Source organism: Odocoileus virginianus, unplaced genomic scaffold (genome assembly GCF_023699985.2).
Source record: "Odocoileus virginianus isolate 20LAN1187 ecotype Illinois unplaced genomic scaffold, Ovbor_1.2 Unplaced_Contig_18, whole genome shotgun sequence".
Taxonomy (NCBI): Eukaryota; Metazoa; Chordata; class Mammalia; order Artiodactyla; family Cervidae; genus Odocoileus; species Odocoileus virginianus.
Window position 1 is genome coordinate 1571599 of NW_027224335.1, and position 20825 is coordinate 1592423.

The following is a 20825-nucleotide window of genomic DNA, read 5'->3' on the forward strand; positions in this document are numbered from 1 at the left end:
GTATTAGCTCTTCTCTGTATGTTTGGTAGAGTCTCCTGTGAAGCCATACAATCATGGACTTTGGTTTGCTGGGAGATTATTTTATTACAAATTCAAATTTCACTACTAGTAATCAGTCTGTTCAGATTGTCTATTTCTTCCTTATTCAGTCTTGAAAGATTGTATATTTCTAGAAATGTGCTCATTCCTTCTAGGTTGTTCAATTTATTGGCATATAACTGTTCATAGTATTCTTTTTGAATCTCTGTGGTATTGGTTGTTATGTCTCCTCTTTCATTATCTTATTTGGGTCCTCTCTCTTTTCTTCTTAATGAGCCCCACTGAAGGTTTATCAATTTTATCTTTTCAAAGAACCAACACTTGGTTTTATTGATCTTTTCTATTGTTTTCTTATGGGGGCCTGTATTTTATTTATTTTCTCTTGAACTTTATTTCCTGCCTTCTGATGACTTTAGACTTCATTTGCTCTTTTTCTCTTTTAGGTGGTAGTATAAGTTGTTTACTTGAGATTTTTCTTGTTGCTTGAGGTAGGCCTGTATCCCTGTAAATTTCCCACTTAGAATTTATTTGCTGTTTCCCACAGATTTTGGAAAGTTTTGTCTCCATTTTCATTTGTATCAAGATATTTTCTGATTTCCTCTTTGACTTCATCATTGTCCCATGAATTTTTTTTAGTAGCATGTTATTTAGTCTTCACATATTTGTGTTTTTCCATCTCTCTTCCTGTAATTGATTTCTAGTTTCATACTGTTTTGGTCAGAAAAAATGCTTGATATAATTTCTATCCTCTCAAATTTGTTGAGGCTTGTTTGGTGGCCTATCATGTGATCTGTCCTGGAGAACATTCCATGTGAACTTGAAAGAATGTGTATTCTGCTGTTTTGGGATGGAATGTCCTGTAGATATCTACTGATATTAAGTCAAACTGGTATAATATGTCATTTAAGACATCATTTCCTTCTTGATTTTCTCTCTGGATGATGTGTCTACTGACATAAGTGAGGTATTAAAGTCCCCTACCATATTTGTATTATTGTGAATTTTTTCCTTCATGTTTGTTAATATTTGCTTTATATAGTAGGTGTTCCTATATTAGGTGTGTATATGTTAAGGAGTGTTGTATCCTGATTGTTTTTATCACTTTGTCATTATATAACACCCTTCATCTTTTGTTAAGGACTGTTTTGTCCTATATGAATATTCCTATTCCCATTTTCTTGGTGTTTTCATTTACATGAAATATTCTTTTCCATCCTCTGGTTTTCAGTCCATGTGTGTCTTTAGCTCTGAAGTGAGTCTCTTGTAAGCAGCATATATATGGGTCTTATTTTGATCCAATCAGCCACCCTAAGTTTTTCAATTGGAATATTTAGTCCATTGACCTTTAGAGTAATTAGTGATAGGTAAGTGTTTATTGCCAACTTGTTAATTATATTCTACTTGTGCTTGTATTTATCCATTCTTCTTCTTTTAGTTTCTTCCCTTGTTGTTTGATGGTTTTCCTTATTGGTATACTTATATTCTTTTCACTGTAGTTTTGTTTCAGTTGTAGGTTTTTAATTTTTGGTTACCAATGGGTTTCTATATGTTGATCTACTTTTTAAAAACTGTTAGTCCTTTAAGTTCAAACACATTCTAAAATATATACTTTTTTACTCCCCTCCCCCACCTTTTGTTTTTGATATCATATTTTACATCTCCATGTTTATCCCTTCAGTTTATTGTAGTTATAATTGATTTTACATTTTTTTTTCAATCTTTGTACTAGCTTACTTAAGTGGTTGATTCACAATCTTTACTATATATTTGCCTTTACTAATGTAAATGTAAGTTTACCCTGGTGGCTCAATGGTAAAGAATCTGCCTCCAATGCGGAGACATGGGTTTGAGACCTGTGTCCAGAAAATCTGCTGGAGAAGGAAATGGCAACCAATTCCAGTATTCTTGCCTGGACAGAGGAGCCTAGCAGGTTACAGTCCATGGAGTCACAAAGAGTTGGACATGACTTAGTGACTAAACAACAGCAAATGTAAATGTAGCCTTTTCAATTAGAGAAGACCCTTTAACATTTCTTTTAGGATAGGATTTTATTGTTCAGTGTTTTTAGTTTTTGCTTGTCTGGGAAGTTCTTTTCTCTTCTCCAATTCTAAATGACAGTCTTGCTGGGTAGAGTATCCTAGGTTGCAGATTTTTCCCTTTTAGCACTTTATATACAGCATATCCTCCCTTCTTCCCTGCAAGTTTTCTGCAGAGAAATCAGCTGATAGCCTTATGAAGGTTCTTCATAAGATTCTTATGATTCTTTTGATTTCTCTTGCTGCCTTTAGAATTCTTTATCTTAAACTTTTGCTGTTTTAATTACTTTTTTGGTGTAGGTTTGTTGGAATTCATCTTGTTTAGAACCCTCTAAGCTTCATGTACTTGGATATTGGTTTCCTTCTTCACGTTTAAGAAGTTTTCAGCCATAACTTCATCAAATACATTTTCAACACCCCCCTTCCTCTCACTCTGCTTCTGAGACCCCTATAGTGCAGATGTCAGTATGCTTTAATATTGTCCTAAATATTGCTAAACTGTTATCATTTTTAAAATTTTTCTTTTTGCTGTTCTGATTGTGTCCTTTCTGTTATTCTGTCTTCCAGATAACTTATGCATTCTTCTGTATCACCTAGGCTCCTGTTAATTCCTTCTAGCATGTTTTTCATTTCATCTTTAAAAAATTCTTATTTCTGTGTTAAAATTCTCAGTGTTCATCTATTCTTTTCCCTAATTCAGTTAGCCTATCTATTACTAATGCTTTGAATTTTTATCTAGCAAATAATTTATTTCTGTTTCATTAGTTGCTTTTTCAGGGATTTTCTCCTGTTTTTTCAATGAAACAAATCCCTCTGTCTTCTCATTTTTGCTGTATGTATTCTATGAAATTAGATGAAACAGTTACCTTTTTCCAGCCTTGAAGGGGTGTCCTTGTCTATCGGTATCCCCACACACTCTGCCTGTGCCCAAGGACTTTAGTGGGAGAGCTACATCTGACTTGAGCACAAGTCATGTCTTTCCCCAGAGTGTGCTAGCACTATCATCTTGTTAGGAGGTAATGCTGGAGATAGAGCAGCAAGAGCCAGAGTCAGGTGTGAAGCAGGGCTTCTCCTTCCTTCAGTGCCAACATTACCCTCTTAGAGTGGGGGCAGGTCCCAAATTGCTGGAGCAGAAGCCCTGAGGGTCAAGTCTAAGATAGCGCTATTCCCTCTAAGTGTATTCTTTCCCTCCCAGCACCAGCACACTTCCCCAGAGGGGAATAGAGCTGGAGCAAGAGGGGCTGGAGAGGGCACTTGGCATGGGCCTGGGCACAGACTGTGGTGTCCCTAGTTTCACTTAGAACCCTTGAATACTTCTGAGGTGGTGCCTCCATAAACTCCAGTTTGAGGCCCCTGCCTCATTCAGATGCCATTCATGATCTGGGCTGGCATAGTCCCTCACATCTGAGCACTCCCCTCAGCCATTTTCGCTCTATTGTAGAACTACTATTGTGAAGCAAATGGGATAAAATGGGTTCTTGGGTCAGGCTGGCCATGGGCCAGAGGTTGTGGGAAACTGGCCAGAGTCCTATTCAGTTTCAATCTGTTTCTTCTGCCTTGTTTCAGGAGAAAGCACATGTGTGTGTGTGATCACTAGCAAAAAATTGAAAAAGGTTTCTTTGGTTTGTTTGCTGTACAATATATCCAAGTTATTTATTTATTCTATATATAACTTACTTATATTGTATAAATATATATTTATTTTGTATTTCTAAATCTGACACCCCTATCTCACCCCTCCCTGTTTCCTCTACACTTGTAACCACTAGTTTGTTCTCTACACCTGTGAGTCTGTTTTTATTCTTTAAGTATACATTTGTTTTATTTTTCATATCCTATGTATAAGTGATAAAATAGAGTATTCTTTTTTTTTCTCACTGACATATTTCATCAAGCATAATACCCCCAAGGTTTATTCACATTGTTATAAATGGCAGGATTCCATTTTGTGGGGGAGCTGATAGTATTCCAGTAGTATTGTATGTATAAACCACATCTGTATCCATTCATCTGTTGATGGACACTTAGGTTGCTTCCATATCTTGGCTATTATAAATAATGCTGCTATGAACATTGGGGTCCATGCATCTTTTCAAATTAGTGTTTTCATTTTCTGCAAATACACACCTAGCACTGAAATTGCTGGATCATATCATAGTTATATTTTTAGTTTTTTGAAGAAACTCCATACAGTTTCCCATAGTGACTGGAAACAGTGTAAAACCCCACCAGTAGTGTATGAAGGTTTCCATTTCTCCACATCCTATCCAACATTTGTTATTTGTAGACATTTTGATAATAGCCATTCTGACAGGTGTGAGGTGATATCTCGTTGTTTTGATTTGCATTTCTCTAATAATTAGTGATGTTGATCATCTTTTCATGTGACTGTTAGCCATATAGTCTTCTTTGGAAAAATGTCTATTGAAGTCTTCTGTCCATTTGTTGATTGGGTTGTTTCTTTTTGTGGTATTGAGTTGTATGAGCTGTTTGTGTATTTTAGATATTAACCCCTTGTCAGCCACATCACTTGGAAATATTTTCTCCCCTTTCATAGGTTGTATTTTCATTTTATTGATAATTTCCCTGCTGTGCAAAAGCTTTTAAATTTAAATAGGTCCCATTACTTTATTTTTGCATTTATTTCCTTTGACTTAAGAGATTGACCAAAATATTGTTACAGTTTTGTCAAAGAGTATTCTGCCTATGTTCTCTTCTAGGACTTTTATGGTGTCATGTCTTACATTTAGGTCTTTGAACCACTTCGAGTTGATTTGTGTATATGGTCTGAAGGAATGTTCTAATCTCATTGTTTTACATGTGGTTGTCCAGCTTTCCCAATACCACTTGCTAAAGAGACTGTCTTTTCTCCATTGTATGTTCTTGCCTCCTTTGTCATAAATTAATAGACAATAGATGTGTGGGTTCGTTTCTGGTTCTCTATTCTGTTCCACTGATCTATGTATCTGATTTTGTCCTAGTACCATGCTGTACTGTAGCTATATAGTATATTCTGAAGTCTGGGGGGTTATAGCTCCAACTTTGTTCTTTTTCTCAAGATGGCTACGGAAATTTGGGGTCTTTTGTAGTTCCATATGGATTTTTATTTGTTCTTGTTCTGTGAAAAATGTCATGGGTGTTTTGATAGATGTAGATAATGTGGAGTTGCTCAGTCGTGTCTGACTCATTGCAACCCTATGGACTGTAGCCCACCAGGCTCCCCTGTCCCATGGGGTTCTCCAGGCAAGAATACTGGAGTGGGTTTTCATGCCCTTCTCCAGGGGATCTTCCAAGCCCAGGAATTGATCCTGGGTCCCCTGCATTGCAGGCAGATTCTTTGCCATTAAATCTGCAGATTGCTTTGAGTAGTATGGCCATCTTAAAAAATATTTATTCTTCTAATCCAAGGGCATAAGGTATCTTTCCATTTCTTTAAATCATCTTCAATCCCCTTAATCAATGTTTTTTCAGTTTTTAGATTATAGGCCTTTCACCTCCTTGGTTAAGTTTATTCTTAGTATTTTATTCTTTTGGTTGTGATTTCAAGCAGGATGATTTTTTACTTTTTGTTTCTAAAATTTCCTTGTTAGTGTATAGAAATGCAATATATTTTTATATAGTAATCTTGTATCCTTCAACCTTATTGAATTCATTTATTAGTCCTAATATATGGGGGCAGAGACTTTAGAATTCCCTATATAAATATAATGTCATCTGCAAATAGTGACATTTTTACCTCTTCCTTTCTAATTTGGATGCTTTTTATCTCTTTTACTTCTCTGATTACTATGGCTAGAACTTCCATTACTATGTTGAATAGAAGTAGTAAGAGTGGGCATCCTTGTCTTGTTCCAGAATTTAGCAGGAAGGCTTTCAGCTTTTCATCACTGAGTATGATGTTGGCTATGGGTTTATCATATGGCCTTCATTTTGTTGAGATGTTTCCTCTATACATACGACATGAGAATTTTATCGTGAATGTCAGTTCAGTTCAGTCGCTCAGTTGTGTCTGACTCTTTGTGACCCCATGAACTGCAGCATGCCAGGCCTCCCTGTCCATCACCAACTCCCAGAGTCCACCCAAACCTGTGTCCATCAAGTCAGTGATGCCATCCAACCATCTCATCCTCTGTCATTCCCTTCTCCTCCTGCCCTCAATCTTTCCCAGCATCAGGGTCTTTTCCAGTGAGTCAGTTCTTCACATCAGGTGGCCAAAGTATTGGAGTTTCAGCTTCAGCATCAGTCCTTCCAATGAACACCCAGGACTGATCTCCTTTAGGATGGACTGGTTGGATCTCCTTGCAGTACAAGGGACTCTCAAGAGTCTTCTCCAACACCACAGTTCAAAAGCATTGATTTTTCAGCACTCAGCTTTCTTTATAGTCCAACTCTCACATCCATACATGACCACTGGAAAAACCATAGCCTTGACTAGACGGACCTTTGTTGGCAAAGTAATGTCTCTGCTTTTTAATATGCTGCCTAGGTTGGTCATAACTTTCCTTCCAAGGAGTAAGTGTCTTTTAATTTCATGGCTGCAATCACCATCTTCAGTGATTTTGGAGTCCAGAAAAATAAATTCAGCCACTGTTTCCACTGTTTCCCCATCTATTTGCCATGAAGTGATGAATGGATGTTGAAATTTTGTCAAATGCTTTCTCTGCATCTATTGAGATGATCATGTGAGTTTTTTTATCCTTCCTTTTGTTAATGTTGTGCATCAAGGGTCCCCAGTCCCTGAGTCATGGACTGCTACTGGTCCATGGTCTGTTAGGAACCAGGCTGCAGAGCAGGAGGTGAGTGGCAGGTGAGCAAGCAAAGCTTCATCTGCTGCATCCCATTGATCCCCATTGCTCCCATTACTACCTGAACCATCCCCCGCCCCTCTGCACTACCTGCAGGTCTGTGGGAAAATTGTCCTCTGTGAAACTGATCACTGGTGCCAAAAGGTTTGGAGACTACTGTTGTACATCACATTTATTGATTTGCAAATGTTAGTCCACCCTCTTGATCCTGGAATAAATCCAACTTGATCATGGTGTATGATCCTTTTTATATATTGTTGGATTCAGTTTGCTAATATTTTGTTGAGGATTTTTGCATCTATATTCATCAAAGATATTGGCCTATACATTATGGAGAACAGCATGGAGCTTCCTCATAAAACTAAAAATAGAGCTACCATATGACCCTGCAATCCCACTCCTGGGCATATATCCAGAGAAAAACATGATCCAAAAGGATACATGCACCCCAATGTTCATTGCAGCACTGTTTACAATAGCCAAGACATGGAAGCAACCTAAATGTCCATCGACAGAGGAATGGATAAAGAAGATGTGGTACATATATGCAATTTTTTTCATATTTTGATATCAGGATAAGGGTGGCCTTGTAGAATAAATTTGGGAGTACTCCTTTCTCTTCAAATTTTACAAAAATTTGACAGGGATAGTTATTAACTCTTGTCTATATCTTTGTAAAAAGCAGAGACATTACTCTGTTGACAAAGGTCTGTCTAGTCAAAGCTATGGTTTTTCCAGCAGTCATGTATGGACATGAGAGTTGGACCATAAAGAAGGCTGAGTGCCAAAGAATTGATGCTTTTGAATTGCAGTGTTGGAGAAGACTCTTGAGAGTCCCTTGGACTGCAAGGAGATCAAACCAGTCAATCCTAAAGAAAATCAACCCTGAATATTCATTGGAAGGACTGATGCTGAAGCTCCAATACTTTGGCCACCTGATACAAAGAGCCAACTCATTGAAAAAGACCCTGATGCTGGGAAAGATGAAGGCAGGAGGAGAAGGGGACAACAGAGGATGAGATGGTTGAATGGCATCACTGACTCAATGGACATGAGTTTGAGCAAGCTCTGGGAGATGGTGAAGGACAGGGAAGCCTGGTGTGCTGCAGTCCACGGGGTTGCAAAGAGTCAGACATGACTGAGTGACTGAACAGTAACAAATATTTTTGTTAGAATTCTCTTCTGAAACCATCTGATCCTAGACTGTTGTTAGCTGGAAATTTTTATTATAAATTCAATTTTACTTGTATTGATTATTCTGTTCAAATTGTTTCTTCTTGAATCAGTCTTACCAGGCTGTATTTTTTTTTAGAAATTTGTCCATTTCTTCTAGGTTGTCCAATTTGTTGGCATATAACATAGTATTCTTTTATGATTTTTTAAATTTTTGTGGTATTAGCTGTTTTGTCTCCTCTTTCATTATTTTATTTGGGTCCTCACTCTTTTTTTCTTGGTGACCCTGGCAAAAAGTTTATCAATTTTATCATTTCAAAGAACCAGTTCTTGGTTTCATTGATCTTTTCTATTATTTTTTATTTTTTAATTTATTTATTTTAATTGGAGTCTAATTACAATATTGTGGTGGTTTTTGCCATACATTGACATGAAACAGCCACAGGTGTACATGTGTCTCTATTTTACCTATTTCCTCTCTGATCTTTAACTTTTTCTTCCTTCTACTGACTTTGGGTTTTGTTTGTTCTTTTTCTCATGCTTTTACGTGATAAGAAGTTTTATGCAAGATTTTCTCTTGTTTCTTGAGAAAGGCCTGTATTGGCACTAACTTCTCTCCTAGAACTCCTTTTGTTGCATCTAATAGATTTTGGAAAATCGTGTTTCCGTTTGCATTTGTCTTGAGGGACTTTCTGATTTCCTCTTTGATTTCATCCTGTCCCAATGGTTTTTTAGTAGTGTGTTGTGTCTCCTCCATGTGTTTGTTCTTTTCCCATTTTTCTTTTTGTAGTTGATTTCTAGTTTCATACTGTTTTGGTCATAAAAAATACTTGATATAATTTCTTTTTTTCTTTTTTTTTTTTTGAGAGATAAAAGCCACTGTTCTTTATTTTTTTTTTTTTGCATTTTCACAACATTTTAATAATACATTCAAATTGTCCCAAAGTTCTCATAACCAAATATATGGCAAAAATACTCATATTTCTTACATAAGCACCATTGTGAAATATGTAGTTTGTCTTTTGTCATGTTCCTTTTTTTATATTTTTTCAGTTTTCCACTTTTTTTTTTCTTCCATTTATTTTTATTAGTTGGAGGCTAATTACTTTACATCATTACAGTAGTTTTTGTCATACATTGAAATGAATTAGCCATGGATTTACATGTATTCCCCATCCCAGTCCCCCCTCCCACCTCCCTCTCCACCTGATCCCTCTGGGTCTTCCCAGTGCACCAGGCCCGAGCACTTGTCTCATGTACCCAACCTGGACTGGTGATCTGTTTCACCCTAGATAATATACATGTTTCAATGCTGTTCTCTTGAAACATCCCACCCTCGCCTTCTCCCAGAGTCCACAAGTCTGTTCTATACATCTGAGTCTCTTTTTCTGTTTTGCATATAGGGTTATCGTTACCATCTTTCTAAAGTCCATATATATGTGTTAGTATACTGTAATGGTCTTTATCTTTCTGGCTTACTTCGCTCTGTATAATGGGCTCCAGTTTCATCCATCTCATTAGAACTGATTCAAATGAATTCTTTTTAATGGCTGAGTAATATTCCATGGTGTATATGTACCACAGCTTCCTCATCAATTCGTCTGCTGATGGGCATCTGCATGCCATCAGTTACCATGGGATTCAAATATGTTGACCCATAATTATATCTATGTGATTTTAACTGATAGTCATTTAAGTTTAAACACATTCTAAAAGATCTATATTTTTATTCCCTTCCCCAACATTTTGTATTTTTTAAAATCATATTTTACATCTTTACACTTTTTCCTTCACTGTTTATTGTCTTTATAGTTGATTTTACAATTTTTCCTTCTTCAGGGGATCTTCCTGACCCAGGGATCAAACCCATGTCTCCTGCATTGGCAGGCAGATTCTTTACCACTGAGCCACCAAGGAAGCCCTTTAATCTATGTGCTTGCTCATTTAGATTATCTTAAATCCTTTCCTATTTTGTAATTTCCCTTTCCTATAGATTCTTATTTCTTTTTCATTAGGAGTAGGACATTTCTTTTAGAGTAGGTTTAGTTTTGCTCATTTATTTTGGTTTTTGCTAGTCTGAAGAGGTCTTTATCTCTCCTAAATGATAACCTTGCTGGGCAGAGTATCCTAGGTAGCAGGTTTTTCCTTTTCAGTATTTTGAATATTTCTTATCACACCCTTCTGGGCTGCAATATTTCTCTAAAGAAATCAGCTGATAGCCTTATGGGGGTTCACTTGAAACTGACTCTTTAGTTTTCTCTTGGTGCCATTAGAATCTACAATTTTGACATTTTAAGTATATGTCTTGGTGTGGATCTTCTTGGGTTCATCTTATTTGGGAACTTCTGTGCTTCTTATACCTGGATATCTGTTTCCTTTTCAGGCTTGGGAAGTTTTCAGCCATAATTTCATTTAATACATATTCAATCCCCTTCTCTCTCTCTCTTCCCCTTCTGCAATGCCTATAATGTGAAAAAGTTGTATATATATGGACTATATATCAGGCAAGCAAGCATTCATGGGCTCCTTCCAAGCAGAGTCCAGGCTTCCCTGCAGTCCTCCTATTAGTCCCACTGACCCTCCAACCAGCCAAGGGGGCTCATCTCCCCTTTGCTGAACCCCAGGGATGGAATGCCTGCTACATATATATATCCATATACAAAAATCCACATATAAAAGTTCCTTTTAAGTGTGTGTTCTTCCCCCTCCCATCACTGGCACCCTCACCTGAGCAGAACACTGCTGGAGCAAGAGGGGCTAGTGTGGGTATTCAGCAGGGGTGGAGGCATGGGCTGTGGTGGTCTGGCTGCCATCAGAGATCTTGTCTGCCTCTGAAGCTTCAACTTTGCAACTGCCGGTAGTGGATGCCCCCTCCCTGCTCAGATGCCACTTAAGGTTTTATCCACCATAGCATCTTTTTTACTTATTTACTATATTTACAATATTTCAGGTGTATAGCAAAGTTTTGTACACACACACATTCTATTTTCAGATTCTTCTCCATTGTAGATTGTTACACCATAGCATCTTACTGCAAAGTTTTTTCCTTGTTGTGGCAGCCCTTAGTCCTGTGTGGAGCTGCTAATGGTGCTGGAGCATTTGCTTGGCTCAGGCTGGGGCACACACCAGAGTGGTCAGAGGAAACCAGTCAGCCCTGGGTGGTTTCGACCCACCGTTTCTGCACTGCTTAGGGAGCTAGCAAGTGTTCATGGGCTCCTTTCAAGCAGAGTCTAGGCTTCACTGCAGCCCTCCTATTAGTCCCACTAGCCCTCCAACCAGCCAAGGGGACTCGTCTCCCCTTTGCTGAACCCCGGGGATGGAATGCCTGATATGTAGCTCTCACTGCTCACTCCCCAGGGAGGGCATGTACCCATGTAGTCTCCCTTTTTCTACACATCCCCTCCTAGGAACACAGGTCCCATCATGATCGATTCTCTTCCCTCCTATGTGATTCTGTGTGGATCTTTCTTATAGCCTTGGTTATATAGGAGTCTTTCTGCCAGTCTCCTGTTAGTTTTCAGTGATAATTGTTCCACATGTAGATGTATTTTTGATATATTCATGGGGGAAGCTGAGTTCCATATCCCCCTACTCTGCCTTCTTGATTTGAATCCCTCTGAATCTAGGTTTCTTAGAGCCTTCCTGTTAGTCCCACTGGTTTTCTAACCAGGTTAGGGGACTTGTCTTCCTGGTGTCAGACTCCAGGGATGTGGCACCCAATATATGGCTTGAACTGCTCACTCCCCGGGGAGGCTCTCTGCCTTTGTAATGCTCTTCGTCTTCTGTGCCCCCCACCAAGGGCACAGGTCCCGACATGATTGCTACTCCTCCATTCCTACTGGATTCTGTATGGCTCTTTATTATAGCCTTGGTTGTACAAAAGTCTTTCTGCCAATCTCCAGTTAGTTTTCAGTGATACTTTCTCCACATTTAGATGTATTTTTCGTGTTCATAGGGGGAAGTGAGTTCCATGTCCTCCTAATCTGTCTTGACCTCTCCCCCAGGAAATTTGAACTTTTATTCTAAGACCAGTAAGAATTATAGAAGAACATTTTCTTATTTTATTATGAAATTTCCAAACATATAGGAAATTTTGAATGGTAGATTCTACCATTAATATTTCACTATACTTTATCTCATATCTATCCATCTATCTATTCTGCTAATAGAAAGGTGTTAAGCAGAATATTTCTGTGGTATATGGAGAAACAATTGAAGGAATAAAGCTTAGAGGCAAGGAAAAAAGATAGGCAGTGCTAACATTTTCTAGGCAAAAGATGATGGTGATTTGGACTGCTGAAGTGGTAATATGGCATATTTAAAACATATTCAAGTGATAGAATCATCAGATCTTGGTAAATATTTCAATGTAGAGGGCGACAGGGGTGAATATAAGTTATAGTTAGGAGTGCAGACTCAAGAACCAGACTACCTGGAATCAAATCCTGGCTCTACCATTTAACAGCTCTCCCTTTCCTATGCCTCAGTTTTCTGTTCTGTGAAATGGGGATAATAATCCTTATTTCATAGGACTGTTATAAAGGTTATCTGAAAATATGTGTGTGTGTGTGTGTGTGTGTGCATCTTAGAACAAAGCCTGGCACATAGCAAGTTCTATATAAGTGGATGCTGTTATTATTTTTCCCTGAAGAAAGAAATGGTAACCCACTCTAGTATTCTTGCCTGGAAGATTCCATGGGCAGAGGATCCTGGTGGGCTACAGTCCATGGGGTCACAAAGAGTTTGATATGATGGAGCATGAGAATGATTATTATTTTTAATATTATATATAAGAGATGACACTCTGGTTGGAAAGATATAGGTTCAAATCCCGTATCTATTATTTACTAGCTATGTGATATGAGATGGTTTTTTCATTTGAAACATGGAACAAACAATATCCCCTTCATATGAGTTTTTGAGTATTAATTTAAATGAGAGGAAATAATATACATCTCTTATTTTTAGAGTAACCACAGATGTAAGATTATCTGTGGAGATCTTCAACAAGAATTCTTTTTAAGTGTATTATTTTCAAAGAAGCATTTGTGTTGCTGGTAAAGCATCAGTAGGAAATAATGACGGGGTGGGGATGGGTAGCACACTATGTCACAGTGCTAAGATTCCAGGGCTGAACACTGATTTTCTCCCTAGGCTGCTGCGATCCAACACTTAGAATCTGCAACCACTGAGTTAAACAAAATCCTGAAGGCCAAGTACCCGACAGAGATGATTATCGCAACCAGGTCAGTCTTCCTTTGCCTCTCAACCTTTTGGGGTGTTTTTTCTCATAGGCTGTTCCATAAGTCAGAGATGGTGCTCATTTTAGTAGCTTGGGGGTTGAGGTCAAAGAAAGCATATGTTTACCTTCCCAAATCAAATTTCTTCTAACTCAAATCTCCTGAGTGGGAAGTTTATGAAAAATAAATTTAAAAAAAAGATGAGATTGGGGTGAGGGCTCCTGCTACCCCAACATGGCAAAATTGCAAGCCACAGATTCGGAAGAGGGGTTACAGAAGGGAAACACAACATTCCATACCACTCAAGAGCATAGCATAGCCCCCTCCAGCAGGGACACCTTTTCCATCTAATACCTGGAAAACTCTCCATGGTGCCTACTACTGCTGCTTTCTCATAGCTGAGCAACACATTCTCCTCTTCTAAATATGTGGGCCATTCATTCCTCCTGGGACTCTGGTGGAGTCCTTCCAAGTCTACCACATTCTTTTTTGAGAAACAGTCCCTACATGGGCCATAATACCAAAGTCATTACATTAGTACTAAATTAGCTGGGTCCTTGAACCATAGTTGATTTGACCCAGGATGAAATCCAGACCCAAGTTATACCAGTTGAATTCTGTTTTCTGGAAATTTGGAATTTGGGCTAAGAAATGTTAGTTAAACTCTCTTAGGTACTGGCATATTTGCCAAATGCACGTGAAGAATCAGAGTAAACAGAGAGGAGAGGGAGTTGGGAGAGAGGGACAAGGAGAGGGAGAAAGGAGAGATCAGAAAAGAGAGAGGGAGAAGGAAGAGGAGGAAGATGGAAACTAATGACATTATAAGACAGAAGGGCTCTGAACCTCATGTCCATGTCACATTGTGCCATCTATCTTATATTTCCAGATTCCTGTGCTCAGCAGTGGAAGATTTTGTAGTTGATATTGTAAAGGCCTGGAGCCGGATAAAGCAGAACAATACAGCAATAGAGTCTGTCATTTTGAAAGTAAGTTTCCATCCTTTTGTCTTGTACTCTTTGTGGCACCAGAGCCCCATTTTTTAATAAAAGCAAATGTCCCTCTCACTGGTAATCGTTAAAGGGCAAGGAGAAGCAGCTGGTAAGCCTCCCTGATGGTGAAAATCCTCATTGAACTTCCACCTTTCACCAAATAAAGAGTGGCACTGTACATGCTTATCCATGTACCATGTACCTAAGCATCTGTCCACACCTAGACACAAGCATACACCAACATGTATGCACATAGCTGTATATCAGAACATTCTTGAAGCTACATACAAATACATGCTAGAAATACACCCATGGTCATCTCTATAATTACAACAGTAACAATAATAGCTAATACTTCTATAGCACTTATTCTGTGCCAAGAACTGTTCTAAGCACTTATAATGTATTCATTTATTTAATCTTCACAACTTCTCAAGAATATAAAAGCACAACGAGATTAAGTTACTTGCCTCAGTTCACAAACTATTAAGTTATGAAGCTGGGAATCAGGCCATAATCATGCAGTACATCCCCAAACATACACACAGACAAAAGCAGACACCAGGCACCCATGCAGAGCCACATCCGTATCCATTAGGAGCATGCCCATGAAAACACCATTCCAGAAATGTTTGCTTATCTTTCCTCAATATTGCTATATTGTACATCATTTTACAGACTTGAGACATGAGAAAGACTAGGCAACATACATTGGTGCCTGCAGCTGCTCAGAAACAAACAATGTCTCTTTAACCTCCTAACACCCTTTGGCTATCTTATCACATCTACCCAAAATTTCTTTCCCTAAACTTTCATCTCCCCACATTTAGCTTCCTATGCTCAGTGTCCTGGCCAACTGTTACCCTTCTGCACTTCTCTCCATGCTATCTAACTACTCATTCTGTCCTTTCAAGCATGAATTTCTCATAACAATGCTCTGTCTCATTCCCTATATAGAGCGACTTAATGTACGACAAGCTCAGTGTTCTGATTGATATCCTTGCTGAGGATGTAGCAGTTGAGAAGAGTGCCAAAGCACATAAAGAAAGTGCCAAGGAAGATGGAAAGCCCTCCATCCCTCAAATAGACCACATAGCCAAGTGCAAGTTGGAGCTGGCTACAAAGGCCCAGAATCTCCAAAAGTCGTTGAAACTCATCATATTCCAAGTTGAACAAGGTAAAGATCCCAGGGTTGTGCTGACTGAGGGAGGGGAAAGAGAAGGTTCCTGTGGATGGTTACTGATCTACCTCACTCTGGGTCTTCTATTTGACACCACTGCCCAAACTTGACTAGATTCTGCATTCATAAAGCATCAAAAAATCAGTCCTCAGACTGACTTTGAAAAGCCTCACTCCTGATAAGCTGCCCCTTTGGCACCTCCTACCTCACAGAGACTAAACTCTTGCTACTTAGTTAGTTTTGGAACTAACACTCATCCTAAACAATTACAGCTGCTAAGAGGCTTGGCTCAAAGCTCTGTCAGCTTCCACCTCCAGCCATGAAATTTTTTTCCACCTGCTCCTATTCCCTTCCAACCACTGAGCCTATGACGATTTTAGAAGGAAAATAGTGTTCATCTCTGCATGTCTTACACAGTATTCATCAGGCACAAGGGCCCTGAGAGTGGTCCTGGCAGCTCTGGCATTGATTGCCATTTCCCACAATTCATGGCAACCTACAAGCTTCCAAGTCAGTATGAAAGCTCTTTCAACTCCTCCAACTTCTTAATTTAACATTCTGGTTTCCATTTCTTCTCCACAATGCTTTTTTGAAAAACAGATCAGAAAATTATGTTAATACCAAGTGTGTTCTACCTGAGCTATTGGAATTGAGCAGTAGTTTGTGTAGCAAGGAAGTCCCTTTGGCTGGCCTTTGGCTTTTACCTATCGTACCTTCTCCTGCCTTGGTGCATGTAGGTACAACCTCAGCCAAGTTTCTAAGAAAAAAAGAAAATATCCCTTCTGCAGTGTGAAATAATTAAAGAGCCAATTTGCCTCTATTTCTGTAGGTCGTTTCCAAGGGGGCTTCCCAGGTAGCACTAGTGGTAAAGAACCCGCCTGCCAATGCAGGAGACATAAGAGATGTGGGTTCAATCCCTGGGTCAGGAAGATCCCTTGGAGGAGGGCATGGCAACCCACTCCAGTATTCTTGCCTGGAGAATCCCATGGACAGAGGAGCCTGGCAGGCTACAGTCCATAGGGTTGCAAAGAGTCAGACACAACTGAAGTGACTTAGCACGCACGCACGCACAGTTTCCAAGGAGGAGGGATCAGATCAATCTGATGTAGCCATAACACTGTCACAACTAGTACTCAACCTGCTCCATTAATACATAAGTCAGGTTTAGAAGTATAGTTTGTGGCCATGGGACAGAGAAAGGCATCCCTGGGTAGGATAAGGATTGAACCTATAGGCTTTGGCATAGGCCAAGCACCTGAGCTATATGATATTAATATATAGGTTGGTGAAAGGAAGGCAACTTCTCAAATATTCTGGGTATTGGTGAGACATTTGACTGAAAGAAAGGCATGGTCCTAGAGGGTTAAGTTTAGAACAAAGGGCACATGAATAAATGAATTACAAATGGGATGAAATGAATTACAAATAGGATGGAGGTAGAAGAGCAGAGAGTTTCCTATCCTGCTCCACCTACCCCTGGTCCCCAGCTTCTACTCACAACCACATTTACTGGGTGATAGGAAGAGTAACAAGTAAAACAGAGAAAGCGCAAGCATGGACATAAAGAAGCATGCCAACACTAGCGAAACTGAAACCACAAACGGCATCATGGAGCAGAGGTGATGATCAAATGGGAGTCTCCGTTGTCTCCCCATGCACTGACTGGTGTTAACAAAAGAGATGCTCAAGAAATGTGACCAATCCTCCTTTTCTCCTTTCCTCCCTCTGTCCCCTCCTCCTTCCTTCCCTTCCTTCCAACCCTCCTTCCCTCCTTCCTTCCATTTTTTCTCTGTAGTTCTTGATGAGCAAAGCCGACAGACAATATCAGTGAAGAACTTCAGTTCAACTTTCTTCCTAGAAGATGACTCAGAAGATATTAACCAGATGAGCCCAAGACACCGTAAGGATCTTTCTCCTTTTATTCTACACTTCATCTCTGTCTTCTAGTTCCCAGAAAATATACCTTTAGTATTTTCATGCATCTTCCTTTTGCCTTAATCCTATTCTGCTATGTGGCTCAGCTGGCAAAGAATCTGCCTGCAATGCAGGAGACCTGGGTTTGATCCCTGGGTTGGGAAGATCCCCTGGAGAAGGGAAAGGCTACCCACTCCAGTATTCTGGCCTGGAGAATTCCATGGACTACAGTCCATGGGGTCGCAAAGAGTCGGACACGACTGAGCAACTTTCACTTTCACTTATTCTGCCATAGAGATCCCTCCCTCTTCTCCAGAAACCCCACACAATAAGGCCCCATGCCTATCTCCAGAAGTATCTCCTAATGACCCCATTAGGTTCTTTGAAAAGGCCTCATGAAACCCAAGATTTGAAGCTGTTTCACTGCCAGCAAGCAGTCTGCCCAGCCTTATTATTCTCTCAGTGGAAGTCCCTGTCCATCCAAGATGATCCCTCTTTGGAATGAGAACCCTGAATATTATCTAAAAGAAAGTCATTGAGCTGACTCTGTTCCAACAGAGAAAGTAGGGTGACATAAAAGTAGGGGAAGGGCTTTCATTTTTGTATCTGACACCAAGGTGATATCTTTTGTGTCGAGGTTCTCGTCTTGGTACTCTGTCTTCTATATCTTCTCTCAAAAGTGAAGACCTAGAAAACCTCAATTTGGAGCACTTATATTTTACACCTGAAACTATGTAAGTATTTATAGACCTATTACTTTTCTATGGCTTTTTCCTTTCTCTGGTTTAGAGAATAGACTAAGGATACCTAGAGTCAAATGCTGACTCTACTTACTAACTGTGTGACCTTACACAAGTAGTTCAACCAAACCTCAGTTTCCTCATGTATAATATGGAGATAAGTGTAGAACTTGTCACATAGGTTTGTTGTATTTATTGAGTTTATTTATCCAAAGTACTTAACATTGGTCAGTCTTTGGCATCCATAGTTAGGTTTATATGTGTTATAGTTATTATTATTATTATCACAACTGCATTTCATTTCAAAGGACCTGTTTTTCACTGTTGCCTTTAATAGTAAACAACTGAAGTTGCTAAAAAATAAGTGGGCATTTAGGGGACTAGGAAGCAAATGTAAAGACATTTGTCTCAGTAACCCTACCTCTTTAGAATATTCCCAGTAGCCAAGTTCCAACACACTCACTCATTTTGAGTTCCGTTAAGAAGATTGGTTATATCAGTTAAAGAAATCCAAATATATGGGCTATAGTCAAGGGAGGAAAATCTTACATGAAAGATGTAGGATCAGTTTAGTAGTGAATTATAACAAATCTGTGATTAAGTAGCTAAACTGTACCTATTTTTCATTTCTAGAAAGACAGTTAGCAATTATATGTTTTCTACAGCTTCCCCCCATTTTCAACTCCCACTTCCCTCCACTTTGCCCCTGGCTTAAGTTCATATCTGAGACCTCAGTGAACTTATCACTTATCACTTTGATCAATGGTGTGCTGAAAAATATTTAACAACCAGCTCCCAGGGTGGGTGGCAGGTGGGAAGCCCTGATTTATTCCTGTTATAAACTTTCCCATTATGGCCTACTTCAAGCTACTGATACAATGTCATTGATTGCAGAGTTAGGAATTATAGGCATAATCAGCTTACATAAGCTAATATGAACTGCCTCCAGCACACCACTGGTTTTAATGGATGGATACAAAAGAATCAAATAAACTGCTTGGTTTTTTTATTTGTTTGTTTGTTTTTGTTCTACATATATCTATCATCTTTTATAAAGTCTTTCCCCCTCAAATGTGTGGTCACTTTGCCCTTGGATGTGAAAGTGCTAAAAGGAGTTCAGAAATCTCTAAAAGCAGTGATACAGAGTTTCCTCTCATCATACATTTTAATCTGAGATACTCAAAGGTTCTTATTTCCCTCTAGAGAAAATATTGGCCACTCATATCTGACAGTCTCCAAAGACGACTTCTTCATTATGAGTCTCAATCCCACTGAATCCTCCCAGCTGGCTGGGTGTCCTCTCTTACAGCTAATAAGCTACTTGTTAACAAAATAGGATATCTACATGTGCCTCTCAAGAATATTAAGCCTTGTACCCAATGTAGAACAGGCCTTCTCTCATTGGTTTTGAATATTCAGATAAAGTCTGCAGCCCAGTGATAATAGCACTTCTTTCCTATACCAACGTCTACTCTTTTCTTCCCTTTGGCTAATTTCAGACGCTTCAAAGAAAAGTGTGTCATGAACAACTATTTTGGAATTGGACTAGATGCTAAAATTTCTCTGGAATTCAACACCAGAAGAGATGAACACCCAGGACAATACAAGTAAGGAAAAGAAACTTCCCTGCCCACATGCAAACACACAATCACAACACACACATGTACTCCTACATCCCCCACATCCCAAACAACAGAACTCTTTTGAAAAGTAAAGAGTCCGTCATTTGAAAGTAAAACACATTAGTCTGAAGGTTAGCCTAATAGGATAGCTTGCCCCAAATGTTGACCAAATCTGTGATGACTGCACTGGTATTCTGAACTTGGAGCCATCTTCATCTTGACCTGTGGACTGCTGTGTAAATACAGCTAACTGTGTTACTGTTAGTGAAAACAGATTACATTGACTTGATTCAGCCAATTCCCTATCTTTGTTCTGTCTGAGAATTTGACAAGGTCCTAGTAGTAGTTTCAGGTCTGCTTTTGCCTGGCAAGGCTGCAAAGCATCAAAGATCACTCTACTAGTTCTTAGGGTTCCTAATCTGGTTCCCCTGGACCTACTGATTTTACCCCATCCAGGGTTGGCCTGCTTGGCACCTTCTAGTACTTTTGTACTGCAGATATACCCTAAGGCAGCCTCAGAGTTCTTCTGGTAGATTGAAATTATGAAGAAAAATAAGCACCTCTTCCATCCACCATCATCACCCCTGCTACCTGCCACCAGAAATTCTTTCTCAGAGCAGGTCTGGGCTGAGAAACAAACGTTTTGCAAATATTGTTTCCCAGTTGCTTGTCTTTTCTGTTGTTACTGCTTGTCTTTTAATTTAGTGGTATCTTATGATATATAAAAGTTTTGAATTTTGATGCATTCCTATTATTTTTTTTTAACGGACCATGATTTTGATGCCATATCTAAGAAATCTTTGCCTAACCCAAGGTCTTAAAAATTTTCTCTGTTTTCTTCCAAAATTCTTGTTTTTTCTCTTACCTTTAAGTCTGTGACCTGCTTCGAGTTAATTTTTATGTGTGGTATTAGGTAAGCACTTAGTGCATCTTTTTGCACATGGATATCCAATTACCACAACACCATTTTTTTTCCACAACACCATTTTTTTTCCACAACACCATTTTTTAAAACTATCCTTTGAATTGTGTTTCCCCCAACAAATTGTGTTGGCACCTTTGTCAAAAATTGGTTGACCCTAAATAT

The 20825-nt window shown here is 39.1% G+C and overlaps 1 protein-coding gene across 1 annotated transcript in view; it reads left to right on the forward strand.

Annotated features, from left to right (window-relative positions):
• The window catches only part of DGKK (diacylglycerol kinase kappa), a 170504-nt gene that overhangs the window by 130087 nt on the left and 19592 nt on the right, over window positions 1–20825 (forward strand). Inside the window, exons 14-19 of the mRNA XM_070464139.1 lie at window positions 13208–13299; window positions 14180–14279; window positions 15240–15459; window positions 17258–17362; window positions 18014–18110; window positions 19616–19723. Of these exons, the coding sequence (XP_070320240.1) occupies window positions 13208–13299; window positions 14180–14279; window positions 15240–15459; window positions 17258–17362; window positions 18014–18110; window positions 19616–19723 (722 nt within the window). The remainder of the gene's footprint in view (window positions 1–13207; window positions 13300–14179; window positions 14280–15239; window positions 15460–17257; window positions 17363–18013; window positions 18111–19615; window positions 19724–20825) is intronic.